General features: G+C 32.4%; 3 protein-coding genes across 3 annotated transcripts; 2 read left to right on the top strand and 1 right to left on the bottom strand.

Annotated features, from left to right (window-relative positions):
* Positions 1–225: 225 nt before the first annotated feature.
* On the top strand, positions 226–7,483 carry LOC124837962 (uridine kinase-like protein 4). Its single transcript, XM_088115959.1, has 15 exons — positions 226–329; positions 1,410–1,576; positions 2,034–2,125; positions 2,638–2,707; positions 3,143–3,255; positions 3,494–3,590; positions 4,054–4,133; positions 4,433–4,627; positions 4,730–4,813; positions 4,892–4,952; positions 5,666–5,726; positions 6,440–6,533; positions 6,616–6,688; positions 6,833–6,915; positions 7,006–7,483. The coding sequence occupies exons 2-15, from the start codon at positions 1,426–1,428 to the stop codon at positions 7,180–7,182; spliced, it is 1,431 nt and encodes a 476-aa protein (XP_087972085.1). The 5' UTR covers positions 226–329; positions 1,410–1,425; the 3' UTR covers positions 7,183–7,483.
* Positions 7,484–14,566: 7,083 nt separating this feature from the next.
* LOC124845661 (uncharacterized) lies at positions 14,567–17,873 on the top strand. The gene is made up of 3 exons (XM_047322801.2): positions 14,567–14,833; positions 15,653–15,851; positions 16,130–17,873. Exons 1-3 carry the CDS (start codon positions 14,641–14,643, stop codon positions 17,418–17,420), a joined length of 1,683 nt encoding a protein of 560 aa, XP_047178757.1. The 5' UTR covers positions 14,567–14,640; the 3' UTR covers positions 17,421–17,873.
* Positions 17,874–18,520: 647 nt separating this feature from the next.
* On the bottom strand, positions 18,521–19,709 carry LOC124845660 (uncharacterized protein At1g08160-like). The gene has a single exon (XM_047322800.2). It carries the CDS (start codon positions 19,420–19,422, stop codon positions 18,661–18,663), a length of 762 nt encoding a protein of 253 aa, XP_047178756.2. The 5' UTR covers positions 19,423–19,709; the 3' UTR covers positions 18,521–18,660.
* Between the last annotated feature and the right edge of the window lie 3,807 nt (positions 19,710–23,516).

Consider the following 23,516-nt stretch of genomic DNA (forward strand, 5'->3'; position numbering starts at 1 on the left):
GGTAAAAAGTTGTACGATTACAAAAATATGGTAAACGAAAAAATGAGTATTTAATTATTTATTTTATTTCTAAAAGTTATGAATTTCATGGACAATTGGCATCAGAAAGAGAATAAAATAAAATTAAAATGGTAGGTGAAGGTGGTAATTTTGTAGAAAAAATGGGGTCCATTTGCCAACAACTATTGTATATAAACCAAACCAAAACAAAGGGATTGCACGAAACCATTTATACTTCAGTCATCTCTGTCTGTTTGCAGTAAACAACTCACCCTTCAACTATTGCTGTGCATCTCTTTCCCTCTTTGTCAAATTCTTCCACTCAGCAGGTATGTTAGGAATCAGCATTTGTCTATTTGGTATAACAATTATTGTGTGCATTGGTTGGATTGTTTGGGGTTCAACTTTGATGAATTATGCAACTACAATATTTGCCATTTTTTTTTCTCTTTTTCTTGGATCTGGATTTGGCTGTGGAAAACCCATTAGAGAATTTTGGGCTGTGATGACTGGGGTTTGTCTGTTTTACTCAGTGATGAAGTGGGTAAGCATAAGTTTTTTTTTTTTTTTGTTTTATTTGGTTGTTACTTGCATAGGTAGGTTCTTTATCCTATTTGCCCTCTGTGATGTTTTGTTATTTGGAAACTTGAATTATTGCTGGATACTTTGTTGAAAGGATTTTCCTGAGTGGGTGAGCACAATTTTGTGTTTGATGTATATGCTGGAAAAGTAATATGATGTGTTACATTTTTCTGGTCCATAATAGACTAGGGCAAAGTGATAGTGGGATGCACAACTTTCTGATATACTTGAAGAATTGGAGGTGCTTAGTCTATTTATAGGGTTCGGGTAGATTTATGAAAATGGTGCTGGGAGGTCTGAGAAACCTTTTGGATTCCCTTGGTGTATGTATATATGCTTTGAAAGCCTTAGATAATCTGCAATTACTAAAAATGGTACCAAAATTACCAAGGTCCAAAGATAGTGTACCAGAGAATCTCAATCTGTAATGATAGTGGAAGACAAAAGGAATGCCATGTTTCTTTACTCTACTTTAGTCAATGCAAAGTCATGATTTGCAAAAAAGGAAAAATGAATTTTTAGTCTTCAATTAAAAAATAGTGACTAAAAGTACCAAAGGCTAAAATGGTTGACTTGATCCAATTGTTCACAATTAACAGTTTATGTACAACTTAATATGAATGCTTCTTCAGATAGTGGCAAACTAATGAACTCCAATCTTTAATACATTAGTGTGTAAGTATACGTACACTGTAAAGTTGGTTAAAAGATGGTGGTTAATCTGTTCACTATATCTCCTCATACTAGATTCAGATTAGTCTTGGTGACTTTTATTGTTTCTATTTTCATTTCTCTATGTGTAATTTTTAACTATTATTTTTTTCCAGGTCTCTCTGCCTGCCAATGGATGCTAAGTCTGCTGTAGAATTAATGGAGTCTTCTAACGAGGTTCATTTTTCTGGATTTCACATGGATGGTTTTGAGCAAAGAAAGGACAGCATAGAACAACCAACAACCTCGGAATCTGACATGTATAAACAACCTTTTGTCATAGGTGTGTTTTCCTGTGGTGGATTGCTGAATAAGTTCACGAGGCCTTGAAGTTGTGTACAGAGTACATGAACAAAATCACTTATGTTAAAGCACAATTTTGTACTAGTTGAATTATAGAGTTTCTTGACTTGAAACCTGTGCCTTTGTGTGAAATTGGCCTACTCAGGGCAGAAACATGTCTGCTTTGAATGTAAATCACAAATTCATCTTGTTGGAGCTATTAAAAATTAACATGAAGTTTAGTTACATAGCATCTGATATATGGCTTAGTTATGGGATGATACATTTCAACTAATATCAATGTCACACGGTCCTTTTATGCTTTTCAAATTCTGCCAATTAAATTGGACTAGAGCTTTTTCATAGCTCTAGGTGCTAAGTTTGGATACCATGTCTTCAATTCTTACAACTTCTCCTTTATCTTAATGATTCTAACTTGCTTATGTTTTATGATGCAGGTGTTGCTGGGGGTGCAGCATCTGGCAAGACAGCAGTTTGTGATATGATCATTCAACAGCTTCATGATCAACGAGTTGTACTTGTTAATCAGGTATTGAATTATTTCTGTTTATACTTCTCAATTATCAAATTGAAAAAATATATTAAAGTGATCATTGAAAACAAACAATTGATTGGTTTCTACATCAGGCCCTATATGCATCCTGTTCTATCCATGATCTGAATCTCTTGGGATTCTGTTTTCCTTTGATATTCAAAGAATTTTAAGGAATGTTTTTATTACCATTATTGTAAATTTGACCCCATTCACAACAAAATATATCATTTTTGTTTATTCTTATTCCTTTAGTATTCGTCTAAGCTTCTTTCTGACAATTTGCTGATATCAAGAGCACACATGTCTCTCTGGGTAATATAGTCAAAATATACTCTTATGTTATTTCTTTGCCTATCATGTCATTGATTATCTCTATTTATTCATTCTATTAGTTATTCCTTTCTTTCAACTTCTTTTTGGGTGGCATGTTGCCAAGTTTAGTCCATACATTTCTTCTTGTGCTTATTTTGATACATTGAGCTTAATAAATAAACTATTTATGACAGGATTCCTTTTACCATAGCTTGTCTGAGGAGGAACTTACACGAGTACAGGATTTCAACTTTGACCACCCTGGTAGTTCACTTTTTTGTCATTACTGACATTCGTTCATTTTAAAGTATAATGGAATGTTCTGCGGCCTTGTCTCTTTTATTAACTTGCATTTTTTTTACTTTTTAGAATGAGGATCCAAAACATTTGTTCATTCTCATGTTTTTATTATTCTAGTAAACTAATTATGAACTCGTTAACTAAAGCTACATGCTAGTGAATTAAAACATTAGTTAATGATAATGCACTGACTTTTGAGATGTTTCTGTAAAAGTCAACAAACTTACCATAGTGATTGGATGACATTGTAAATATATTATAGAGTGAACACCTTTTTCTTTCTCTTAAAATGTTTCTGAAAATTGATGGGGTAGAGAGACAAGTGAAAATATTGACATTTTAATTTTATTAAAGGAACTGTGTTAATATTCTTGTACTTATGTTTTGATATTGAATCAGATGCTTTTGATACTGAGCAATTGCTGTGCGTTATGGACAAGTTGAAGCATGGTGAAGCAGTAGATATTCCGAAGTATGATTTTAAGACTTACAAGAGTGATGTGTTAAGAAGGGTATATCTCTGGAACTTCTGTTTATATTAGAAGTTTTAACCATTTAGTTAAAATGCTAAACAACTCGAGATAGACTTAATACTTGTGAAGTTGCAAATATCATTCAAAAGAAAAGTTTTCTTCTTTTAGTACAAATTGAAGTATAAAATATATCTATGTGATAATTGAAATGCATATTTTAGCTTATAAAAAGTTGTTGTCATTCTATTTTCATTGTGTTGCTTTAACGTGTTTTCAGGTGAACCCTTCAGATGTCATAATTTTAGAAGGCATCCTTGCTTTCCATGATCCACGTGTTCGGGAGTTGATGAATATGAAGATATTTGTTGACACAGGTCCTTTATTATTGTTTTTCCATATTTAACTCAGAATTTATTTATTTTAAGTTGTGCTGCATTTGTTAATTTAAATGAGATATGTTGTAAGATTAACTTTTTTTCATCTCTTGGAATTAGTTTCTTCCCTTCCCCCTATAATTCACATTATGATATAGGAAAATTGTATTCTTCATATTATATCATTTAAGAAACTTTGAGGGTTCGGGGCACTATGAGCCTATTTGTTACACTTTGACCAATCTTCATATTGTTACTTTTTTCATTTATTTGTTGGTCCTTTGTTACTTCATTAAATTATTATTGTGTGAGTCTCCTAGGTACTTCTAAGCCTGTATATAAAATAAACTTGATGTTTAATATTGTTGACCATCGAATTCCAACTTGTACTTGTTTTACTTATGTGTCTTTGTTGAAATACTGAGTTAAGCTGTTACTTCACATTTTAAAATGTTCAGTGCAGATGCTGATGTTCGATTGGCAAGAAGGATTAGGCGTGATACTAATGAAAAGAGTCGGGATATTGGAGCAGTTCTTGATCAGGTAGCAACTTTCTACCACACCATTTGCGTAACATCTTTTGACTATTTCTTGATTCTTTTTCACCTTGCTATATTTACTTCAATGCATGGATTTAGAAATATTACTTTTAGTTTCATGCTGCTGGTTGGTTACTGTGCAAATTCCGTAATATTGAAACATATGATTGTATGGAATTAAGTCATTAAAGATTCTTTTTGTTTATAAATATTTGTTAAGCTATGCTATTATTCATTAGATTTTCATGGTTAATATTAACCATTAATGGTTTGCAGCTGACTTTTATGCAATATTTATTGCAGTATTCAAAATTTGTGAAGCCAGCTTTTGATGACTTTATTCTTCCAACAAAGAAGTATGCTGATATAATTATACCCCGTGGAGGAGATAATCATGTGGCCATTGATTTGATTGTACAGCATATTCGCACAAAGCTAGGTCAACATGACCTGTGTAAAATATATCCAAATTTATATGTCATTCAATCAACTTTTCAGGTACCCCTTGATCATGGACATTTTCGGTGATCCCGCGTAGTAAACACCAATATTTGATTTTTACTTTTAAGTTACACCATCTCGGTCAATGCTACTATGCAGATACGGGGTATGCATACGCTGATACGTGATTCTCAAACAACAAAGCATGATTTTATATTTTACTCTGATCGGTTGATTCGATTGGTAAGTAAATAAGTTTGTTTTTTTTTTTGTTTATGAATTTAATGGCAATATGACATCATAATAATTGAACTTGACCAGGTTGTTGAACATGGTTTGGGGCATCTGCCATTTACAGAAAAACAAGTAGTCACTCCCACTGGTAATCTTATCTTTTTAAATACTTTCCTCGTAAGATTGTTGTGATGTGCACGTTTCTGTGATATTTTTTTCTTTCTGATCTTTGTGGCAACAGTATTTAGATGAACATTTTTACTTCCGTATCTGGTTTTTTATTGCTGTTGTACATGCTCCGTTCTCTCCTTTGAATGCAAATTGTTGTGGATAACATGTACATTCGATGTCGAGGTTATCATGTGTTGGTGTATTGTCCCAAATGAGGAATACATAAGCTACGAGTGCTTTGCTATATTTTAAAAATGGCTATGGCTATAATTTTAGTTTATCTATTTTTTGGTGTTAGATTTCTGTTATCCTATGCCTTAAATAGTAGTCTTGGCAGAGGTTCTAACATTATTGAAGTTGATTAAAAAATGTCAGCATTCGTGTATGCCCTCTAATGATTTATTTTTTCATGCCTCCATTTGATATGAAATAATGGTATGATGGCATAATGCTCTACTTCATGAATGAATCAATGTGGAAAGGAGACAACAAATAATTCATTCATTTTGGGTTCTTCAATGTGGAGGAACTTTTATTGATGGTGTGAACAAACCAAATGTCTGTCATATTTTTGCGTATGTTTCCTTGTAGTTGTCATATTTGTTATTTGATTTGTCTAAAACATTTAGTTTGTTCTCATTAGAACCTTCGCATGGTATGGTAACTGTTGATTCTTGTCCTCATATGCAGGTTCAGTATACACTGGTGTTGATTTTTGTAAAAGGCTGTGCGGTGTCTCTGTAATCAGAAGGTATTAGTCTTGTCCAGAGCAGAAGTATCAAATCCATTATGAGGAATTATAACAATTCCAAGAAATTGAAATACCTAAATAGTTTGAATTACTCAATTGAATTCCTTTCATTTCTTAAATAGTTTGTTTGGATGTATTAATTGAAATATTTCTTGTTTGGATAAAACAATTTAATTTCTATTTTAAGACAAACTCAACTCTATCTTTTTGCTCAATTGAGTTAGCTCAACCTTTGATTCAAGATGATTTGTATTGACTTTTAGTCTAGGTTGATTCGGCTCAACATTCGAGCTAGATCAACTCGACTCTCACTTTCAAGCCACACTGACTCACTCTTGACTTTCGAGCCAGATTGACTCGGTTCGACTTTCGAGTTAGATTGACTCGGCTCGACTTTCGAGCCAGAACAACTCGACTTTAGTTAGTTTGGGTCAACTTAGCTCAACGTTTGTGATAGTCGATTTGGCTCGACTTTTGGCTCGAACTTTGTCTTAAACTGACTTGTTTTAAATTTGAATTTTTTTAATTATTGTATCCAAACAAGAATTTTAAATTCTTCAAATAAATGAATTATCCTTCTAAATTACTTCATCCAAACACAACACTAATGTCATTCCTTAAGAAATGGGGTTGATGTGAACTTGTACCTCCGCAGTTTATAATTTATTAGATTCATGTTCTGTTATCATATAATTAACGTACTCTCGTTTCAGTGGGGAGAGCATGGAGAATGCTTTGAGGGCATGCTGCAAAGGTATCAAGATTGGTAAAATTCTAATTCACAGGGAAGGCGACAACGGTCAGCAGGTTTGTCCACTGCATGTATGCTTTAGCACAAATCTCAGTTTTATTTCTTGGCACTGATATCTTATCTTTGATCAACGAGCAGCTAATATATGAAAAGTTGCCAAATGATATCTCAGACAGGCATGTGTTACTGTTGGACCCTATACTTGGCACAGGTTTGTCATTGTCTTTGTTTTGAAGTTGCAAGTGTGTGCTGCCTATTGCCACCATATTGAAGCAAGAACAGATTTAAGAGAAATTGATATTTGGTTTTGCTTCTTTTCATTGAATTAGCTTCTTAAACATTTTTCATCCTATAGGTAATTCTGCTGTTCAAGCAATTTCTTTACTCATAAGAAAAGGTGTTCCTGAATCCAACATTATATTTCTTAATCTCATATCTGTAAGTGTTGCCAATGTCTTGTTTCCTTTATCTCTTTTTCCTCTATTATTGTGTTATTATAATTTTAATTTTATCTCTGCATCTTTTCAGGCTCCTAAAGGTGTGCATGTTGTATGCAAAAGTTTTCCAAGAATAAAGATAGTAACATCTGAGATTGAAATCGGTTTGAATGAAGATTTCCGTGTCATACCTGGCATGGGGGAGTTTGGAGATAGGTACTTTGGAACAGATGATGATGATGAACAAACGGTGGTTTCTTCACAGTAGTTATAGTTTGGCAAAATCCATGATAATTTTTTATTACTGCCTTTGGTCTTCTAGAAAGGTGACTGAGATTTGCTTTGTGATTATTCTGCTGGGGTCTGAATTTTAGTTCTAAATCAATTTTGACACAGTTGGACCTTAGATCACCCTTATATTATACTCCTGCTGCTTATTCAAGTTTATGGAAAATTTTATTATATTACCTTTTTACTGCACTCTAGAAATTTTCTTTCAACTTGTGTTGAAGTTTGAATACTCAACCTTACTCTGTATATGTCGAAATTAATCTTATGTTTATTTGATAGATTGTATCTGGTTTAGCCAAGTTTCTACTGCACATGCAATAAGATAATAGAAATGTATATATATGTCATATGTTAAGAATTATATACATAAGATAGTAAGTTCTAGGTTATCTAGATCGTAAGATAAGTTATCAAATATTTAAATTTAAGCAAATCTCCAAACAGGAAATTCTGAATTGCTTTTTTAAGATTTAAATATAAGAAAAAGTAACTCATTCATATGTTTTTCGCAATAATGTAATACAACATTTGCTTATGGCTATGAAAGTTTTGCAACAATCTTTTTTTCTTAATTTGTTTTGATAAATGTACAAAAGAAATTATGATTTTATTATATATTTTTTAATTTTATTAATTTTGTTTGAATTTTATTAATAATTAAAATAATTTGGTTTTTAGATATTGTCATGTGTATTTATTAAAATAAAATAATCTTAGCATGCGTAATAATTACCTCAAAAGGATTGTTTTACCTTGTTTTATGATTTTGTAAAATTAAAAATCTTTTATGTTGATTGTAAGGTTAATTTTTTTTATAATGAAAATAACAATTCCTGAAAAATTAAATACATGTACATTGATATTAATTATTTAAAATTAATACAATTAAAATTATTAAATTAAAAGTGTAATTTTTTATTACATTATGAAAGAAATATATTAATATTTGCCGTAGTAGGTTTTCCTTTCCCTTTTTGCTATCCTTGTTGCTGGATGGGTATTTGATGGGATCTCCTGACTTTCTGAACAATGTGGTGTAGGAATGAGAAAATATCCTTAACCGATATCCAACCCCAAGAACATGTAAATATACATTTGGGTTGGATTTGATATCCGGGTAAAATTGAATAAAATTAATAACTTTTATATTAAAATTTTATGGATATCTCATCCAACCTAAATTTATATTTTTAATATTTATAAATTCTTAAATGTCAGAATCATTAAAAAGGCACTAAAAAACTCTCTGAACGAACATCAGGTGTCAAGCGGAAGGGATTCGGAAATTAAATAGTGGAATGCAGGTGTCAGCATATGAGCGGACGTTCGTTTAACGTCGGAAGCAAAACTGAGTTTTGGAAAGTTTACGCCACACTCTCTGCATGCAACTTCTTCTCCAAACTCTGATATTCTCAAATCCTCCTATTTCTCTCTAAAAGCTCTCCCTTCTCTCTACCAATTCTCGCCCTTTCTCTTCCCTGGTCTCCGTTCAGGCACTGTGGAAGCATTTATGGCATCAAGAGCTTCAGTTTGAACCGATCGGTTTAGGGTTCTGAATTGGTAAGTTCTTTTTCTCGTTAGCAGTTCGTTATCTGGTACATGCAAACCAAGTTCTGGTTGCACGAGTTCATAGTCTCTTTCTGAACCATTTTTGGTCTGTTGTTTGGTTAATTGAAGAATTGTTGAACGTGAGGGTAGAAGGAATTGTAGTCAGGCGAACCTTAATTCTGCTTCTAGGAACGTTCGTTCAGAGGTAAGAGAAGCTTATTAATTTAATTTGTATGATTATGTGTGTTGCATGAACGTTCGTTGACTTGATTGAATAAATATATGATGGTTGATATGGTTGGATTGTATGAAGTATGAAAATTGATTATGATATGAATGTATGAAGTTATGAAAATATATGTTGAGAAATGAGTTTGAAAATAAATGAGTTCTGGATATGAAATTTCCCTATGATAGTGTACGTTCGTCACTGAACGGTCATTGACCGTTCGGTAATGCTAATAAACTTGGTTAAAATTGGATTCTTTCATTTGGGAAGAATCCTAGTTGAGGACGAGCATCTTCATGTTGTAATACTATGCTTGAGCGTTCGGCCAAGCATAGTTCTATTTACTAAGCATTCTAATATATGTTTAGTAGTGCTCGGTCTTACACCAAGCGCTCGTATTGAGTAGTGCTCGGTCTCACACCAAGCGCTCGTACAGAGTAGTGCTCGGTCTTACACCAAGCACTCGTATTTGTTTCTTTTATAATCTATCTTGATGAAAATAGCGTTCGTCCAACTTCAATAGAGTTTTCTCTCTACCGTGCTCGGTCATTGACTGGTATTCGGTTTTCTTGATACTAAACTCAAATAAGCTAAGTTTATAAGCGTTCGGTTTCTCCATGTGAATTCTTCTAAGTATTATTCGTTGAATGTCTCAAAGTGTTTGTATCCATCGGTTCCAGCCTAGAGTCTTAATACTTGGCATGGTCTTTTCGGTGTTCGGTTAGAGCTCTCAAGAGTCAGTTCATTTAATTGGCTCACTTTGTAATTAACGTTCGTTCTATTCGTTAAAGTTTTAACATTTGGTATTTGGTACCCTTAGTGATCCTTGTACAAATGGTTTAATGGAGATGATTATTAATGAAAGATGAAGAGAACATGATATGAATGAAATGTGTTGGATTATGGACGAGCATTCCAGGGAGGAACGACTCATGGTTGAATATTGGAATTTGTAAAGTATGAATGTCGTCATGCTAAGCTGGCGGTTCATCCTGATGTTCCGTGAGTACTCGTCCTCACGTAGAGGAAGGTAGGTCATGTGTGGGAACGACAGGAGGTCCTAGTCCTTATGTTTAATTTAGACAGATAAGACTAACCTTGGGTGGCAGTTGTTGAGGGCATCCCAGTTACTACATCACCCGGGTGCACAAACGTCGTAGCTACACAGATTTCATACAGTCCGGACAGTCAGTCTAGTATTAGGCTTTGTATGAACGTATGATGAAATATATCTTGTGTGTTTGATTGTGTGAAAATGTATGTTTATACATGAATTAAATTACATAAGCTTACCCTGTGTTTCCTGTCTTGTCATGTTTTGTACGTTCGTCTTGTCATTGCAATGATCATCCGTGTGGATGTGAGCAGAAGGAGACGAGCTGTTGGAAGATGCGCTGGAAGAAGAGAACCTGATCGAGGTAGAAGTGAAGACCGAACAGTAGGACGTTCGGTCAGTAGTTTAGTTATAGTAAGGTGGTCGTTCGATCACCTTCCCTTTGGTTAAGTATGACCGTTCGGTATAGGCTTTTTGTAAACCGTTCGGTCAGAAGTATACCTTTTTACAGCTTTACTTTCTCGTTTTGCTTTGTAAGGCCGTTCGGCCATAAGCATACGTACTCTTTAGTGTAAGACTGATCTGAATTATTATTAAATGTTAATATTCTATTATATAGTTTTAGAGTGTATTTTTGGGATGTTACACTAAATATATTTAAAATTTAAAATTTTATTCTTAATATGATATTATTATGTTGAAATAATAATAAGTAATATAAAATCTATTATAATAATTATTATTAAAATTATACATATTAATTTTTTAGTTAGAGATTTACCTTATTTATGTTATTTATTCATAATAAAGATAGTTATTTCATTAAAAATGTAATTTAATATAAATTTGTAATTAAAAAAAAAACTCAACCGACTTGTAACTTGAAAAGTTTGAATTCCACTAATCTAATGATTAAATTATGAAATATGAATTGTAAAGTATTAAATTTGAATTATACTGAATTTGTCAAAGTTGGACAAATTGGATCAATAATCACATTGTTTAAGAATCGAAACATAAACAGTTTAACTAATATTTTCTTCACTGAGGTGTTTTTTTAAAAATAAAGGTGTGAGAAAGTAATCACTCATTATTTAAGCTATTGTTTCTTTTGAAAATTACTGTTCTCATGATTTTAATAATATCTTAAATAGAAGATTGAAATCCATTTAAGATAATGTTATTATTTTGGAACATCTATTAGTACAAATATAGCGTATAACGATCAATATTTTGGGATTTTAACAGCGAATTCGCAGAAGACGTCATATCAGGAGGCGTTAAACTGATGTCGAATTTTAAATTCGATGTTAACGTCGAATCTTATCATACGATCAATTTTGTTAATATATGACGTTAATCAATTTTTTTTTTGTTTTTTCTAATTAATTGTGATCCTTTTTTAAATCCGAAAAGCAGAAAAACAACCAACTTTAGTTTTTGGTATTTTATAAAGCAAGAATTATGAACGTGTGTAACGTAGTATGAACAACAAACAAGTTCAACCAAACAGCAAAAAACAAGTTTTAAAAAAAATAACAAACAAGTTCAACAAATAAGTTCTTCAAAATAAAAAACGAAAACTAACATTCAAAAGATGAATTCGTCGGAATAAAATGTCATCACCAATGACATAAAAAGTAGAATGCGCCTATGAAGAACAAGAGCACGAAAATAATCGGTCAAAACAAACGAAAATCATACATAAAGTAATTAATTAACATGCATTTGTATCAAATGAAAGAAAGATTACCTGTGATGGTCGTCAAACTTCGTTCGAGAAAAGTTTGAAAGAGAAGAGGGTCTCGCGCGTTAAGATAAAGTGAATGAATTTTCAATCTCCCGCTCAAATTTTTATTGAATTCACTAACATTTTAACGCTGGGGCATTCGACGTTTTATATCCTTTTACGTCGAATTACAATTTTAAACGACGTTTAATAATTGCATTTATTTACAAAAATATCACTGGTCATTTTTAAAGTTAGCTCTTCAGTAGTTAGACGTTAAACGCGTGACGTATTCTATAATCAAAATATCATATTTCTAAAATGTTTATTTGAAGAAAATTTGAAACCTAAACACACACACACACACACACACACATATATATATATATATATATATATATATATATATATATAAGGTGTTTTTTCTAATCATTTATTTTTTAATCAAAACATCATCCTTATACAACAAGTGCCCAACCAACTGAACACTATACTAATTGACAACAAATTTAAATTTATGATTTAAGTGAACGTGGACTTATCAATGATCAAAGTGGTATTCCCTTTTCAGTGAGTTGGTTCAACACAATTATTATACATTAAAACTTATATCATTTTGCTCAATTGCTTTGCTTTTCAGTTCTCTCATCACAATAGTCCAAAGAACAAACAAACTCATTTCAATGCTTAAACCACACAATTCAATTCAAGCATAAACACAAATCAGATTAAATCAACACACTAACAATATCAAATTTGTTAACTCAGGCACGACAAAGGACAAAGTGAAAAGCTCAATGACCCTTACAACACTCTCAAACACATAAGAAGTTCAAACTACCTTTATGAATAACTCAAACATAATCAAGGCACACCATTAGGATACTTGATCAAAAGAGACTAGAAAAGAGAACACAAGCACTACATGCGAGCCGAAAACAGTCACATGTAGAGGAACAAACAAACCAAGAAATGGAAACCAACTTACCTCATTGAAGAAATTGGTCGATTGATCTTGATGAACTCACTGCCAGAACAATTCTTATTGCCTCTGATTTTCAACAAGATGAACGAGATTGTAGTAAATCTTAGAGAGAATGGAGAAAGAGCATTTTAAGAAAAAGGTTTTATAAAGAATGTGTGTTTTTAAATAATGTCTATACATTTTTAATTATATTTTAAAGTTTTAATATTAAAATAATTTAGTCTTATCATTTTAAACGCTATTAAGTCTAAAACATGATTTTCTAGGCTCTTATAAAAAATATATTTAAACTAACATTAATCTCAATTATTAAGTGATATAAAGTGTACTAAACTATTAATATTTATAAAAGCTAATGGTCATAGTTTCGTTTGGTGACCACCAGATCTGGCGCACCTCTCTGCGCGACATGTAACCCCACGATGTTGGGGCTCTGTTCTCCTCCATGCGTTGCCATGCACAACATCTTTGTGCACCGTGAACATGCGTGTGCTGCTCACGTGTCGTCGCCTGCTTACTAGAACACCACCATGCCACCTCTATAGCGGCCGCCAGCCTCTCCTCTCCCCGTTCTGGCACTTCGAACTATGTTCCATTAACGTTCAAACAGAACCCTTTCGATATTCACCAAGGGTTTGCAGTTTCTCCTTCAGATTGTTTATCCCTTGATCCAAAATGGCTTCTGGCAGTGCCATCTCTTTTTCCGGAAGTCTCTCCATCACGTATGAAAAGTTAAATGGAAAAAAATTACTTATCTTAGTTGGCTATCATTGAGATATGGTTTGTTAGGTCAAAGTCATTATGATCACCTTGAGCAAGATGACAACCATGTACTGACATGACTGATAAAATTGACCAGTGGAAACAAACAGATTTATAGTTGTGTGCTGTATTACGGCAATCAGTGAAACCCAAACTTCTTGTATCTCTGAGAGCTTTCAAAACTTGTCACTCCTTTTGAAAGAAAGTTCAAAATATTTATGTCAATGATATTCAATATCTCTATGACATGACAAACAATCTTACCTCTCTTAAAATGACAAACCATGATATGATGTCCTTCAAGACGGAAGTCCATCGAAATCCAATCTATTGTCGAAGAATTCAAGATATTTTTGGAAGTTATCATGAAGAAATTAGACAAATATTACATGATATTGATCATTCGTATCTTGCATCCCGATTTTAATCATACATAATCTCATATGTAATTTTTTTACTATATTCAATAATATAAAAAAGATAGGTATAAAACTAATTATTTTAATTTATACCCAACAAATACATTTCTTCCACGCAAAAATACGTTGAGCAACTTCCATGATGTCCACGTTTAAATTCTAACGAGGCACTAAAAAGATAAGATTTTTTTCATTATTCTCCTTTTTTACCCTTCAGAATCAATATTATGAATTGCTTCTTACTTATTATATTTTGATTATTTTAATAACAATGAAAACCTTTCATAAGCAGGATTAGTGATATAATTCACTTTCTTTGGATAACAGTGGGAAATCATATTTCATGGGTTGGTTAACATGACTTCCAAATCATGTTTATATAATTTCAGGGTGTTACAAAAGAATTGTAATTTTAATTTTAATGTTAATAGAATGATAAATAAATATAAATTAGTTCGAAGAGTTAGAGATATCTCATAGGATGAACTGTAAAACAATCACTCCTTAAAGCCAAATTCCATTTCAGTTTTTGAAGAAAAAAAAGTAAAAAAAATAATATGAACACTACAAGTCAGAACTTACTATATATTTTGCATATTTTTCAAATCATGAAAGAATAACTTTATTGTGCAATTGTCAGGAAAGAATAGAAAGAGAAATTACTCTTACTTTGCATTTTGCCACACTCTTGCACTTCCATTTTCAAAACATGGAGGAATCAAAGAAGCAACAATGGCAGACTATTCAAGAAGATGAAGAAGATAATGTAAAATGGGTAACCCACTATTCCAGTCATCACCAAATATTGTTGGTGGGAGAGGGTGATTTCTCTTTCTCTCTTTCCCTCGCCAAATCTTTTGGCTCTGCTGCCAACATCGTCGCTTCCTCTCTCAACCCCTACGGTCTCTCTCTCTTACCCTTCAGTATTTTGTTCCTGCAATTTAGCTTGCGCAGCACGTTTTCTAGATAATGTTTCAATCTTGCTGAGAAATGCATGAGGAAATAGTTTATGTTTTTCTCTTAAAAATATTATTTGTGTCTTGGGATTTGGTCATGTGTGTTCTTCTCTCTGTTTGTCATATTTGTTATTCATAAAGTAACCCTAGTGTGTTTTTATTTTTGTTTTATAATATTATTACTGTTTCTATTTGGTTGTTTTGAAGATGATGGAAGGTAGTATCTTGTTGGTACGTTTTAAACTTGTTAGCAATTTGTGTAGCATTTTTTTGGCTTTCCATGATATTACATGATCCAAAAACCTAGACTCCAAGGCTAAAATTGTAGATTCAGACGACATTGTTGCAGATGGGACATGTTGATATATTTTATCAGTGAGAAGTCAATGCGGTGGTTTTTTAAAGTTTCTAGTACAATGAAGACATTTTTCATTTTGTCCCTTTTTGGAAGTGAAGCCATTTTCATTTTTGGTTTAGATTGGTTAAATACTTTGATATTGTAAGTTATTTTGACTTTTAGGAATGATCTGTTTGGAGTTTTGTCCTTTTTCAAAGCTTTCTACCATGTTCTCATTCTCCACAATTTGGGGAAGTGTTGCTTATGTTGTTTAATGTTTCATTCATTCTCTCTATCTGTCTATTTTACTGCTCTAGTTTCGGTTGTACTTGCTAGAACAATGTGGAAAGCTGATTAATAAAAATAAGGGTACATTTTAGAGTCACATAGCTCACGAGTTCAAAATCCAAATGATCTCTCACATGTAGATAATGTTACCAAGATGTACAAGAAAGCAAAGTCAAATTTAGAAGAATTGCACAAGCTGGGAGCATTCTTATTACATGGAGTTGATGCAACCAAAATGAAGCTTCATCCAGATTTAAAAATGCGAAGGTTTGATCGAGTCATATTCAACTTTCCTCACGCTGGCTTTCATGGGAGGGAAGATAGCTCGTCGCTGATTAAGTGAGTTTTCTAGTATTTTTGTGTTTATTCTTGGCTCTTCTTTGCTGCTATGACGCTAGATAAGAAGAAAAATATATAGTGTAAAAGTTTAGCATGCTTCTGTCTTCTTTGTGGAAGGTTGGAAATGAGAGCTTGAATTTCATGTTTTTGCAGAATTGCTTGTTTGTATATTCTTTTATTTAGATTTCTTTGTTTGTGAAACATGGTTTTTAAGTTTCTAATCCTTATCAACCATCACTTGTTTGCATGAGGTTTTCTTTGTGTTCTTGAATTTACAGGATGCATAAAGCCCTTGTGCATGGATTCTTCAACAATGCAAGTTGCATGCTTCGAGCCAATGGTGAAATACATATCAGTCATAAAACTACAGAACCTTTTAGCTACTGGGACATTGAGAATCTTGCTGCACAATGCTTTTTGACGTTGATTGAGCGTGCTGACTTCAAGATAGAAGATTATCCTGGTTACAATAATAAGAGAGGTGATGCCTATAGATGTGATGAACCCTTTCCACTTGGTAAGTGCTGCACGTACAAGTTTGTCTACATCCCTGAGGGTAAGAGAAAGCGTTCGAGGATGAAACGAATGATGGTTCCTAGACACAACAGAAATCTCCAAATTGAAGAGATTGAGTATGCTGTGGAGCAATTACCAACTTCAGCTCATCTCAATTATTACCCTACAGCAAGTCACTTTCTAAAACTGAAAGAAGAGACATCATTCACTGGGGTTCACTCAAGTAACATGACAGAAGTGCATGGAAGAGGTTTTCCTCCTGGTGGTTATTCTTCTCTTGGTATGAGTCGAGGCCCTCCAAGAACATTTCAACCATGGCCAGCATCTGCTAATGTCAGATACTCTGTGACAGATCATATTAGAACAATGGAAACTGTTCCCGAACCACTGTATACTCGAAGAATATTGCAACCAATGGAGGAATGGCAATCTCTTCAACCAGGGCCAACATCTCCTTATATCAGATACTCTTTGACAGATCATATTAGAACAATGGAAACTGTTCCAGAATCACTGTATACTCGAAGAACATTGCAACCAATGGAGGAATGGCAATCTCTGCCACCAAAGCCGACATCTGCTCATATCAGATACTCTCTGACAGATCACATTAGAACAATGGAAACTGTTCCAGAACCATTGTATACTCGAAGAACATTGCAACCAATGAAGGAATGGAAATCTCTGCCTCCAGGGCCAACATCTGCTCATATCAGATACTCTTTGACAGATCACATTAGAACAATGAAAACTTTTCCAGAATCACTGTATGCTCGAAGAACATGGCAACCAATGGAGCCATTGCAACCTTTCCAACCAGGGCCAACATCTGCTAATATCAGATACTTTCTGACAGATCATATTAGAAAAATGGAAACTGTTCCCGAGCCACTGTATACTCGAAGAACAGTGCAACCACTGCAGCACTTTCAACCAGGGCGAACATCAACCGATGTGAGATTCTCTCTGACAGATCATGGTAGAACAATGGAGGCTATTCGTGTATCACCTGATGCTAGAAATGAAGGGTACTGGGTTAATGGTGGCAGGTGAAATTATTTTGGAGAAGAACATGGTAGAACAATGGATACTTCTCCCTTATCACATGGTGATAGAAATGAAGGCTATTATTAGGTCTATGGTGGCTGCTCAAATGATTGGCAGCAGGATCATTGCAGAACAACAAATGAGAGTGGAAGTTGTCTTGATGGAATAAGTTGCCTGGGAGGAGTTTTCAGAGTGAGCTTCACCGATTGAATATTTTGATGTCAGAGAGAAGGGTCATTGTGCAGTCCTGTTCTTTCAGTCAACATTGGAAAGTGCAGTAGAGGAATTTCACTACCAGTTACACTGTTTTATTTTTTTTGTTTCTTCTGGCTGTTTAAAGCCTCTTTTATTCAAGTGCTTGCTGAAGCTGGTTTAATTTTGTCATATACATTTTCCATTTGTTTACCTTTTTGGAGTATTGACTTTATGCAATCAAGAAATGTTTACTTTGCTATCCAATTATATAATTGTTTTCAATGATAACTCTGTTAGATAAATATAAAATTTGTATCAATAATATTTTTTATTTGTATAGTTTTTTATAATAAAAATTTCACAAAATCATAGATTTTGAATAATAGTTTTTATTTTCTAAGAAATATATAATATAAATATAAAATTAGAGTTTTTATATGAATTGAATTCCTTCAGTTGCTTCAGTTATGAGTAGTCTTCAATTTTATTCAGTTTGTACTTCAAGTTTTGAACTTCGAAAACCATGTCACGCTTTCATTTGTTATTTGGGCGCGTGTTTTCTTTTTCCTTTGAGTTCTTAAGAGATTTAAGGCTATCTTCATAAGGGAAATGTGACAATACTGTGCTTCTTCATGATAAGGAAAATATGAATGATAATCAAATGAAAGTTTATCTTGATACTGAAAAAGTTGCTCGCACCATGTTATGCAATGAACTAACACGATTGTTGGAGTGAATTCAGTTCTTACTTTACTGAGTGAAATAGGAATCTACCAAATCATGTTCTCCAGTTGCAATCTTTGTGAAATTTGTTTACATTATCATCCAATCATTCAGTTCTATGACAGCAATTCTAAAAATCATAAATATCCTGATTTGTAATCTATTTACAATGTTCTATATCAACAACATATAAAAATTAAATTGTTTCTTATCTATCAAGTAGTTCCCAGACTTCCATTTTAGCTCACTGGTATGGTATCAGTACAAGTTATATATGAAACCAAACATAGAAAGCAATAAACAAGCATAAAAATTCTACCCTTTACTTTCATTTCTTGGTGATGCACTTCCTAGCCACCAAGACACCAGTTGGTGGAGCAGTCATCTCTATCTGGCATCTGCTATGCAACCAGTAAGACAAGTGGAATAACCCCATAGTTACTCTCACTTTAAAGGTTCCTCTCACATTGTACTTGACCATGTTACCCTGCACCTGTCCTTTAAGGTTCACACCAAGATCCTTAGGCAAAAACACCAAGCTGGATATGAAGTGCAGTGATTCCAACCTGCTCTCTCTTCTCCTCTGAGTAAAGGGCTGAATGGACTGTGTTGATATGATCCTGTCTGAGAAGAAAAGTTCAATATCCAAAGACTCAAACCTCACATCAATCTTCCTGTTGGGGTTGGTGATGTTTGCAAGGAGGGTGAAGTCACCATTGAAGTATTCTGGTGAGTCAAAGTACACTGAATTAAGGTTTGCATTGGGGATGTCAAAAGTGGGGTTCCTTGGTTTGATGCCTAGGAAGATGATCAAAGTTGCAACTCCAAAGAAGATAAGCACAAGGCTGAATATGAGACACAACACTGCAGCAAACCATATGATGGGGTTGGTCCTTTGAAATGGAGGCTGCCTTAGTGGTGGTGGTGGTGGCCTAATTGACTTTGGTGCAACATAATTTGGTGCTTCTGGTTCCTGAGAATGTTGTTTGATGGGGTGTTTTGATATGACAATTTGATGAGGAGACACTTGCTTGGTTTGTTTTCTTGTGGCTAGGGGTGGTGGAGGAGGTGGTGGTGGAAGGGCAAGCATGGTTCAGAATGAGTAGAAGCTGCTAGAAATTTTCACACTTCCCTCAGACAAACAAACAAACAGTATGTGTGTAGAGATCAAGATCATGACTGGTTTCTATATATTTATTGTTCTGAGTGGAATGATGGGTTAAGGAAAGTGAAGAAGGATAAAGAAGCTTTTAATTTAGTAGTGGGGACAATGTGGTTTTCCTTTTTCTAGGTATTGACAAAAGTAAGGAACATTAAGAACAAAAGTGGAGCTGCATAGAGATTTGGATTTTGAATGTTTGTGGTATTCGTACGTGCTAAGGTTTGAGAAAGTGCTGAACAATGTGTTGTAGGAGTGAGAAAATGTCCTTAACCGATCGAATCCAATTCAACCCGTAGAAAAATCGAATATACGATTAGGTTATTGATAATTGGATAAAATGGGATAAATAAAATGGATAATTACGATTGAATTTTAAATAACATATTATAATTTTATGAATATCTGAATTTATAATATAAAATTGTAAAAATAATTAATCTTACTATATTTGTTAGTAAAAAGAAGAAGAATATTTAAGAGTTTTGATGATGATGATTTATGAAAAAAATGTTTGGTTTAAAAAGATACATTGAAGACGAAATAATTTCATTGTTGAACTTTTTTAGTATGTGTATTGTATTTAAAATTAGTAGATAAAAGTCTATAGATAGAATTCAAATAACAACATTTAAGAAAAATTTTACTATTGTAAAAATATTTATTATAATCGATTATCTTAATAAAATTCAGAACTGACAAAAAGGATTGGTGATAATTGATTATATAATTGGTTATTCCATAGAAAAATATTTTTTTTTAAAAAAATGATCGATTATTAGTGATAGTTGTGAAATGAACTTTCTTTAATTTCTGACATAATTTTCAAAAATATGAGTTTATAAACATTTAACTTAAACTTCATTTCGAAAGAACATTTCACTTAGAGGTTTAACAATTCTGTGTTAGTAAAACTCTATGTGTTTGTGAAAAGAGTTTTGAAAAACCTAATGTGGGTAGATTCATTAAGTGTGTCTTGTGATTTAGTGTTTTTGTTGTTGTTAAAAAACTTGTTTATCATTTGTGTGTCAAAGAAGGTGTTGTTCATCCTTTGTGTATCAAAGAAGGTGTTATTCATCCTTTATGTGTCAAATGAAGTGTCTTAAAGATAGGTGTTTTCTAACCTTTATTCTACTCTTTGTTATTAGTGATTAGTTAATCCATCTTTAGAGAAATTAACAAATGGACTTAGGGTTTTTTGATCCAAACTAGTATAAAGTACTTGTGCAAATTCTCTCTTTTGCTATACTTCTTATCTTTATTGTTGTTAATTATAAAGAATCGATTTTATTTATAAAAAAGGAAAATTTTGAAAGGCACAGTTTTTATTAAAGAAACCAATTAACCCTCATTGGTTTTTGCTCAAACCCTTCAATATTTTGTTGCGTACTTCTAACAATTGATATCAAAACTTACTTTGATAATTTTTCAAATATTTTCAAAATGGTTCGATAAAATCAAACATTTGTTGAGGGTGCTTCAATTGATAGACCTTCTATGTTTATTAGGAAAAATTATGGTTTTTAAAAAGTAAGAACGCAAATATTTTTAAAGTTTGTTAATATAGGTATTTAGAATGCTATTATAAATGGTCCTTTTGTTCCTATTACTGTTAATAATGTGCAGGAACCTAAGTCTTTTTGCAATGGATTGCAAATGAAAATAGAAGGGTTCAATATGATGTTAGTGACAGAAATATAATTTCATCTACTTTAACCCTTGATGAGTTCCACATGATTTCTGTGTGTAAGAGTGCTCAAGAAATATGGAAAATTTTAAAAGAGTTACTCATAACACATGATGTTAAATGTGTTCGGAAGAACTCCTTAATTCAAGAGTACGAGATGTTCCGAATGAAACAAGACGAAACCATCTATCATGTGCTGAAGTGGTTCACACACATCGTCAATCTTCTCAAAAGAAAACTGAATATTGTTTTTAAATATGAGGTTGTCAAAAGAAAAAGTCCCAAAGAAGATGATGACTCTAAAGAAAAAGTCCCAAAGAAGATTATGACTCTGATTGTAAGAATATGGATTTAATTATGAAAAAGTTCATAAACTTTGTGAAGAACAAAAATAGAGAACATCACAAAAGAGAAGGAAAGAAGGGTAGAATGTTCTTCAAGAAAAAGAAATTGGAGGAGAATGATTCAAGCTCTTCATCAAGTTCTTCATTAAGCTCTAATGATTTAAATGTGAAGCTAACATTTGTTTGATAACTGAAATACAAAATGAAGTTGTAGCAAGGTTAATAGTTCTAGTATTTCTAGTGAGTCAAATAATTATGACTACATCTCAAGAATTATATGTTAAATCTGAAAAATTAAATTATGCACATAGAAAATTGAAAATAGAATATATAAAGCCTTGCAAAAGAATTTTGAAATATCTTTAGAAGAAGTAGAAATTTTAAATAGCAAAATTTCAGTTTTAGAGGATGGAAGAAATGTACCTGAGTGTGGATGTTATAGGGAGCGTGAATTAAAAATAGCTAATCTTCAAAACTCAATTTCAAATGGTTCAAAAGTTGAAAACAATTTTCATAAAAACAAACAAGCTCTTAAGAATAAGAATAAGGATAAGAGAAACCATAGAGTATGAATGAATAACTTATTATAGGAACCTAAATATCGTCAGATGCTTTTATTACATGAAAAAAGGGGCACACTTCAAATAAATGTAGAATAAAATATTTTGATGTTCTTAATGGAAAATATGCTTGGATTCTGGTTATAAAGTAACCCTCCTATAACCACCTTAAAGGATCCAAATAAGATTTTAAGGACCAAAATTTTTATGTTGTCTTTTGCAAGATAAATTAAGAAATAAAAATAAAAAAGGCTGTATGGAATCTTTGAAAATTTTGAGCTTAAAAGGGTTAAATATGTATTAGAACCTTAAGAATAGTTAAAATTTGATTATTTTTTTTCTGAAAGGTTACGTAAATAATTGATTATCAATATTGGAATGTTTAATATTGACTCTAGTACACATTTGTCTCACCAATAATCTATTATCCCAAGTAATGATATATTCTCTTAAGCTCTAAAACCCAAAACAATTAATCTTAAAAATCAATTTTAAATTTTTAAAGGGATTACTTTTTCTAGAAAGATTTATTTTATTAAAAAAGAGGGAATATTACATTCAAGGGGAGTAAACTTTTAATGATATAGGAGGAGCTAAATTCTAATTGAATTAATGAATTTAGGGAATCATAAATATTAGATACATTTTTATTATGATAAAAAAAAGGAGAAACATAATTTGGTTGACATCTTGTGATAAATTGAAAGTGAGATATATGATTATGTTAATATCTTGTTATTTATGTTTTTCTAGATTAATTATTCTTTTCCTTAAGTTGTTGATTGAGAACGAGATCTTTAAGAGTAGGACATATTACAAGCCTTCAACAAATTTTCGATCCCCATAAAAAAAAGGGAGACTGTTAGCAAAAAGAAGAAGATAGACATCTTATTTCAATAAAGAGTTTTGATGATGATGATTCATGGAGATGTGTTGAAGATTTAAAAAATGTCTGGCTTCATGAGATACATTGAAGACTGAGTACTTTAGTTGTTGAAGTTTTGTAATCTATGTATTTTATTTAAAATTAGTAGACCAAAAATCAGAAAGGTAGAATTCAATCAGTATAAGACTCACGAAAAGTTTTATTATTCTAAAATCATCCATGATAATCGATTATCACTATTGATAATCGATATCCTAGTCAAATTCAAAATTGGTAAAAGGACTTGCTATTAATCGATTATCATTTATAATAATAGATTATCCCAAAGAAAAATAATTTTTTGAAAAAGTTCCACGAATAATTGATTATCACTTATGATAGTCGAATATCAATTACTGTTACAAAATGGACTCTTCAGTTTCTAACCTAATTTTCAAAATATGAGGCTATAAATATTTAACTTAAACCTTATTTCAAAAGAACATTTCACTCAGAGGTTTAAGCCTTGTGTGCTAGATAAACTCTCTGTTTGTGAAAATGGACTTTAA

This window comes from Vigna umbellata, chromosome 5 (genome assembly GCF_029865625.1).
Source record: "Vigna umbellata cultivar VRB3 chromosome 5, Vumbellata_1.0, whole genome shotgun sequence".
Lineage (NCBI taxonomy): Eukaryota > Viridiplantae > Streptophyta > Magnoliopsida > Fabales > Fabaceae > Vigna > Vigna umbellata.

Bases quoted from the DNA above. Each gene is read 5' to 3' on its own strand.
- LOC124837962 (XM_088115959.1), top strand. From the start codon at position 1,426: ATGGATGCTAAGTCTGCTGTAGAATTAATGGAGTCTTCTAACGAGGTT. The intron at 4,134-4,432 runs GTAGCAACTTTC...TATTTATTGCAG, and splicing joins TTGGAGCAGTTCTTGATCAG to TATTCAAAATTTGTGAAGCC. The intron at 4,628-4,729 runs GTACCCCTTGAT...GCTACTATGCAG, and splicing joins TCATTCAATCAACTTTTCAG to ATACGGGGTATGCATACGCT.
- LOC124845661 (XM_047322801.2), top strand. From the start codon at position 14,641: ATGGAGGAATCAAAGAAGCAACAATGGCAGACTATTCAAGAAGATGAA. The intron at 14,834-15,652 runs GTCTCTCTCTCT...TCTCACATGTAG, and splicing joins TTCCTCTCTCAACCCCTACG to ATAATGTTACCAAGATGTAC. The intron at 15,852-16,129 runs GTGAGTTTTCTA...TTGAATTTACAG, and splicing joins GATAGCTCGTCGCTGATTAA to GATGCATAAAGCCCTTGTGC.
- LOC124845660 (XM_047322800.2), bottom strand. From the start codon at position 19,422: ATGCTTGCCCTTCCACCACCACCTCCTCCACCACCCCTAGCCACAAGA.